The sequence below is a fragment of the Diospyros lotus genome, chromosome 14, assembly GCF_014633365.1.
Source record: "Diospyros lotus cultivar Yz01 chromosome 14, ASM1463336v1, whole genome shotgun sequence".
Lineage (NCBI taxonomy): Eukaryota > Viridiplantae > Streptophyta > Magnoliopsida > Ericales > Ebenaceae > Diospyros > Diospyros lotus.
In genome coordinates, this window is record NC_068351.1 from 19,620,844 (window position 1) to 19,628,110 (window position 7,267).

Genomic DNA, 7,267 nt, shown 5'->3' on the forward strand with positions numbered 1-7,267 from the left:
ACAAATTATAATGACTTCTACTTTTGATTCCCTTAAGGGATAAGGAAACATGGGAAATGAATGTGATAAAGCTTTCACGGCTCCAAATATAGGAACATGGTCACAACTTCTTTTTGTGAAAACAAAAGATTCCACTTACCACACACAACACAAAGAAAAAAACAAGATCGAAGTTACCCAATCGAATGTTTTGACAAGATTTTTAGATGGCTATATAATTTGTTTGTATGAGAAAATATAAAATTATGTAAAAAAAAAAAAAGAAATTTAACAATATGGAGTCTCATGTACATGTAAAGATATATTAAAGAAAAAATATTTTTCATAATGTATATAATATCAATAATGTAAAGTGAGACTTGTTATTCTAACATGATCACTAGTCATTCAATGGAGTACTATTCCTTTCAATAGGATAAAAAAATGACTTTAAAAAATTGAGTTTATGTAACGTTTAAAATTTTAACGTCGATAAATTGGGTGTATAGATAGGTCAAATTTTAAGTTCTTGAGTGTATGAACCCACTTATATATGTAATCTACCCAAATATTCCTTAAACTAGAAGAAAAAAAAATATCAATGTGACTCATAATTAATTATAAATATATTACAATACTTTGGTGAAACCTTATTATATGAAAAATTCAACAGGAAAATAATCTAGCTTTGAAAAAGGTTTGAAACTGAGGGCGTATATAGTAGCGAAGCAATGTATCTAGCATTCTGGATGCTACAGCTTTGGACCCCACGGGGCTGGCCTATATATATGTCTTGCTGGGAAAAGTCCCGTCGCTTCACTGCTTTGGTTTGGAAGCTTGTTCAAGGCCTACTTGGAACCAGATATAGATTCCTTTCATGTCTTTTCCAATGGAAGTAGACGTTCCTCGTAATCCTAGGTCGAGCAAAGGTAACAACAGCTCATCATCAATCATCGTCGATGAAAATAACAATGTTGTTGGGCTCAGAAAAGGGCCATGGACTCTTGAAGAAGACACTCTTCTCATTCATTACATTGCTTGCCATGGCGAAGGCCGCTGGAATCAGCTTGCAAAGCATTCTGGTAATCTAATTTTAATCTCTTTAATTAGCTAGCCAGGACTGACTTGAATTTAACTACAAGTCAACCCAACCTTTTAAGAACTTGGTTAAGATAAGGTGTAATCGATAATAATGATGTTTTCGCGTGGACTAATTAATTTGTGGGTTTTAAGGTTTGAGGAGAACCGGAAAGAGTTGCAGGCTGCGATGGCTGAATTATCTAAAACCGGATGTTAAGCGAGGCAACCTTACCACAGAAGAGCAGCTCTTGATTCTTCAACTCCAGTCCAAGTGGGGCAATAGGTAACAGTTAAATCTTTTATCAGTGAAGTTTTTGGTTTAGGATTTAGGGTTTTGTCATCCTTAATTTTCTAAATTTCTGTCCATTTGGTTGATTGAAGATGGTCCAAGATTGCGCAGCATTTACCGGGAAGAACAGACAATGAGATCAAGAACTACTGGAGGACTCGGGTGCAAAGACAAGCGCGCCATTTGAAGATCGATTCGAATAGCAAGGCATTCCAGCAAATAGTTAGGTGTTTTTGGATGCCAAGATTGCTTCAAAAGATTGAAGGTCAAGGATCATCTCCTCCTCCAGCCATGCCATCCCAAAACTTGTCTTCTTCTATTCATCAAGTTTGTGCTAGTGAAGTACATAATCCTCATGATCCAAGTGACAATAAATCAAGCTCAAGTACATCTTCATCGTCTTCACAATCCATGAACAATATTCCACATACCCTTCCCCTTTCAGATCATCAGTACCCGACAAGTCCATTCCGGGCCATGGGTGACACATTTCACTACGATGTGGACGACACTGCTGCAGGTTATGACACCACTACTGAAAGCTTCGGCAGCATACCAGCCATGGCAGCATTAGGGGACTTTGAAGATTCAAATTTTGTTTTTGGCGATGAGTTTTCTGATGGCTTGTGGAACATGGATGAATCTTGGCAGTTGATGAGGCAGCTGCAAGCCAAGGGAACATAGGGTCATTATTCACGGGATACTCTAAAATATTCTGGGACTATTAAGTTTTAAGATTTTGTTATTTTACATGTCATTGTATTTGAAAGTTACAAAATAAGTTAATTTGCATTGATAGCTTTTGTGAAACTTAGCAGCTCCACCAAACCCATCTTTTGAATAGATGTAGACCTCAAATTGTAAGCTAAGATTCAAGATATACCCTTTGAAAAATTCACCTGGGTATGGATGGCAATAAGCCTTTTTTTTCTTTCTTTTCACTTTATAAAATAAAAATAATTGAAGAAGCATATATCAGAATCATCCCTTTTTGACCGTTACAAAATAAAAAGTTTCGTTCGTGAAGGGCATTAAGATATGATGTCGACAAGCAAAAACTGACATCAACATAGTTCATTAAGTTAACCTAGAAATGGAACAAAAAGAAGAGCAACAATGGATCGATGTGAAAGATGTTGAAGCTTCAGGTGCATGCATGGCATGGATTATGTATATTGATGGTGGTTGGCTAATGCAGCAATGTGAAAGGAGATCGAAAGAGATAGGTGCCCATTACCATTCATCATGACCAACTTTGATTACAAGTTGACTGCTAATCAAGTAATAATTAGGGATGTTCAGAGATTAATTATTAATCGAATTAATTAAACATCCTACCACACATGAACCACTCTGGGAAGTTTTTGATAACTCACATTTACAAAAGAAAACTAATAGAAGAGAAAGAGAGAGAAGATAAGATTATATATCTCATTACCAAGAAAATAAGAATAAAATAAAATTAATTAATATTTGCTGAGTTAATGGAGGAATCAATGGGCAATGTCGGAATGAAATTCTTCATTTTTAGGGAGTACCCATCGCACCTTATTATATATTATTTGACCATAATTTATCATAATTAGAGTCATATGTTAATTTTTTTAAATTAGATGAGACTTTATTGTTTGTTTAGTGGATGGCACTTTTGTCGTATATTTATTTTTTCCCTTCCCTTCTATCAAAGTTCCTAACAACAATAGAAATGGGCGGCCATTGTCACTGTCAAGGGAGGCGTGGAGAGACTCAACTCTCTCTCTCTGTCTCTCTGTCTCTCTCTCTCTATATATATATGTGTGTGTGTGTGTGTGTATAATATGATGATGATGCGATTCCGCTGAATTCCACCGAATTAAGCAGCAAATGGATCCGCAGTTTTTGAAAAATTTTGACGGCTTTCATGAAATCACTTCCCAATCCAATCAATCACATGATAATAATAACATCCATTTTGGAAACCATGAACTTGCAGCCACCTTTATTGTGGTATCTTTCTTTCACTTCACCTTTCACGTTTCAAACGTATGAAGGCCACTACTACTACTTCTGCTTAATTATTCTCTTCGATTTGAATGCCTCTTTAATTGATTTATTTATTTTTTTTTAATTTTTGCAAAGGGCACTTCTTTATTAATTGCTTTCTCTGTAAGAAAGAAGTATAAATTAAAAAAATGAATTCAAAGATACTTTTGAGGTAATATAAAATTATAACTTAATTTAAAAGTCTAAGATACTTTTGTTTTAGTTGTTTTATATAATAAAATTGCATAAATTCTCATAACTTATAACTTAATATAATTAAAGTTGAAAATAGGGGTTTCTCCAAGATTGTTGTTGTAAAATTTTGTTAGCTTAAAAAGGGTTGAATTAAGCTTTTTTTACTCTTTTTTGAAAAATAAATGACTTAAATCTTAAAAGTAAAAATAAACTGAAATAATGCAACACACATGATATATAGTAATTCGACTATACCTACTATTGATGTTCGATGCATTTGCCTCGAACATTAGATCTCACAAAAACAACCAAACTAACAGAAACCAATATACAAGAACAAAACCAAATGAAACTATCTACAAACAATAAAAGAAGAACAAGAACAAAATCTAGAAATAATCGATGCAACCAGTGAGAAGATCAAGCAATCACAAGAAAAAGAACACAAGGATTTATGTGTTCGGATTCAAATCGAATCATACTCACGGCAGGGGTTAGAACCCCTCATCAATCCACTATATCACAACCACTGGTACAACGATTTACAAGATTTATACAAAGCTTCAATAGAATACACGCTCTATGATCCCAGAACATCCCATCTCTTGATCCTTACTTTCCCTTCCCTTTCCAATGATACGCACAAAGAAGAGAAATGTACCTAGGGTTTCAGACAAAAGCACATCAAATTTCTAAAAGCTCGATCTGTCAATTTCCCTAATTTCCAACTTTATATACATTGGTAAAGGGACACGAATGGAATTAACACAAAAGGATAAAATGCATGGGCTTCGGCTTGGGCTTGTTGGGCTACAGACACCAATGGCCCAAACCCAACTTATTTATATTAGGAACCAAAAAATTATTGAGTCACAACTTAACACCTATTCCACTATCTTAGCTTCTCACCAAAGATTTTGTCCAACTAACTTACTTGAGTAGATTTTAAAATAGGTTTAGGTACAAACCTTTACAACCATTATGTTGTGGGATGACCAAGAAGACTTTAAGCAATCATGCCTTAAGCATCATCAAAGAAATCTAAAGACCTGGAAAAGCTTAAGGAGTTTTTGGGGCAAAACTCATCCAAAAACCCAAAGAGTCTTCGGAGGAGTCATCCACGCTCAGCTACCCCAAAGACCCAAAAAGTTTTTGAGTAAACCCCTAAATCCTGAACGACCCAAAGAGTCTTCAGGGTCTTTGAGAGAGTCTCATTCTAAATGACACTCTTCGAGGAACTTGGTCCTTGAAGATGCCTTTAGACCCTCCAACGCCTCTCCACAGACTTTTCACCCGAAAAGTCAGGCCACCCGCATATGCCATGTGTCTTTCCTTGCCATAAGGCCCAATCCCTTAAGCTTATAAATACCCCCTGGATTCGTGCCCTCGAGATCTAGATCTAGCACCCAATGACCCAGACCTAACTCCTTAGATCCCAACCTATCCAAAGACACACATCCGAACATTCACACACTTAACCCATACTTATTCTACCTTGTGCATCATAACATCCTCTAACTTTGCCATTGGAGGGCCAGCACTGGAGAGTTCCTCGCATGCCTTCTAACTCATCTCAAGCCTCATTATTCCTTTATGGGAATGGGTGTTTGATTATGATTGTTATCATAATGGGCGTATTTGGATTGGTTATAATCCAGCGGCTGTCCACCTGGCATGTCTAGGGAAGTCTGATCAATTTTTTCATTTTAGTGTTTCTAGTGATAGACTTTCTTCCCTTTTTTTCTTGACTGGTGTTTGTGCTAAAAATGAGGAGATGGACCAGGAGAGTTTATGGTGTTCCCTTCGGATAGTAGGTGTGGCTATCTCGAGTGATCCTTAGGTCCTTATGGGTTACTTTAATGTTTGTCATTATGTTTCAGAGATGCGTGGTGGTAATATTGGTGTCTCTTTGGGTATGCGTCGGTTTAATAATTTCCTTTTGGAGTTTCCACTTCAAGACTTAGTATATAGTGGCCCCACCTTAATGTGGAATAATAAGTGCTTAGGAGAGGATTGTATTTTTCGGAAGCTTGATAGAGTCCTTGTGAATGATGGTTGGCTTAGTAGGTTCTCGAATAACAAGGCTATCTTTCTACAAGCAGGGGTACCGGATCGTAGTCCTGTGGTGGTTAACTTGTTCGAGTCTATCTAGCCTAGGAGAGGCCTATTTCGCTCCCTTAATCACTTAACAGATCACCCCTTATTTCTTAACGAGGTGAGGGCATCCTAGGGTTTAGTGGTACGAGGCTATCCGATGTATCGTCTGGTTAGTAAGCTTAAGCCTATTAAAGGGGCTATGAAGTCCCTTAATATTTCCCATGGTCATATTACTAAGAGAGTCATGGATCTTAAGGCCAGGTTATATCAAGTTCGCAAAACCTCATCGATAATCCTAGTGATTTTGTTCTCCAGTAGAGAGAGTCTGAATTAAATAGGAGTTTGTTAGCTGCCCTATCCCAAATGTCAGATTTCCTTAGGGTGCACGTGTGTGTGCAGTGGTCTGCGAAGGGTGACAAATGCTCTCAGTACTTCTTCTAGTCTATGGTGGCTCAACATAATTATGGGAAGATTTTTAGTCTGTAGAAGGATGATGGCACCATGGTGGACTCTAATGAGAAGGTAGTTGGGACTCTAGTGAACTATTACAAAAGTCTATTGGGTAGTAGTGCTTGGGTGTCGGTCTTTCACTTGAGAGTTATCGCCCTTATGTGGTCAAACAGGTGGCTAGTGATAGATGAGAGGGTCTTATAGCTCCTATGACTCTGGAGGAGATTAGGCAGGTTCTGTTTAGCATGGGAGATGATAAAGCTCCAGGGCCTGATGGTTTAACGATCAAGTTCTTTAGGAGAGCCTAAGATGTGGTGGGATCGAATGTGGTGGAGACTGTTAGGATTTTCTTTGGTACGGGTCGGTTATTGGGAGAGGTCAATGCCACAGTGATTAGCTTTGTCCCTGAGGTTTCCCTTCTGGAGTCTCCTGCTCAGCTTAGGCCAATCTCGTGTTGTAATGTCGTATACAAAATCATCTCGAAGATCTTAGCTAATAGACTGAAGGTAGTGCTTCCAGGCTTGATTGATGAGTCCCATGCAGCTTTTGTGCCAGGCTGATCCATAGGAGATAATGTCTTGTTAGCCCAAGAATTAGTGCATCAATACCATCTTCATAGGGGCCTACCGAGGTGTGCAATGAAAGTTGACCTGACAATGGCTTACAATTCGGTGGAGTGGGATTTTCTTTTAGCGATCCCCCAATTGATGAATTTCCCATCGTAGTTTTGTGGTTGGATTCGTGAGTGTGACACCATTCCCTATTTCTCAATCAAGATAAATGGCCAACTGCATGGGTTTTTTTGGGGAGAGAGGGGCTTGAGGCAAGGAGACTCGCTATCACCTTATCTGTTTGTGATGGTCATGCAAGTGTTAGTATAACACCCCGCTTTTCCCAAGCACGGCATCAACCTAGGATTTCAGGAATATTGTTTTTCCACATACACTTATTCCATTTCTCAACAATCCCATTTTACCTGCTCAACCTATCAAACTCCACAAGAAATAAGCTAAGACAAGTAATAACATCACATATGTGGAAGCAAGATCGGAACCTGATATGGTATAAAACCTTAAATGCTCTATTCATATCATAAAACATCGTACCAATATTCAACATGACATCTTCAAAATAAAATACATGAAGACTAATTTC

General features: G+C 37.7%; 1 protein-coding gene across 1 annotated transcript; it reads left to right on the forward strand.

Annotated features, from left to right (window-relative positions):
* Positions 1 to 820: 820 nt before the first annotated feature.
* Positions 821 to 2,171, forward strand: LOC127790629 (MYB-like transcription factor EOBI). Its single transcript, XM_052320209.1, has 3 exons — positions 821 to 1,061; positions 1,213 to 1,342; positions 1,441 to 2,171. The coding sequence occupies exons 1-3, from the start codon at positions 857 to 859 to the stop codon at positions 2,030 to 2,032; spliced, it is 927 nt and encodes a 308-aa protein (XP_052176169.1). The 5' UTR covers positions 821 to 856; the 3' UTR covers positions 2,033 to 2,171.
* The last annotated feature ends 5,096 nt before the right edge of the window (positions 2,172 to 7,267 follow it).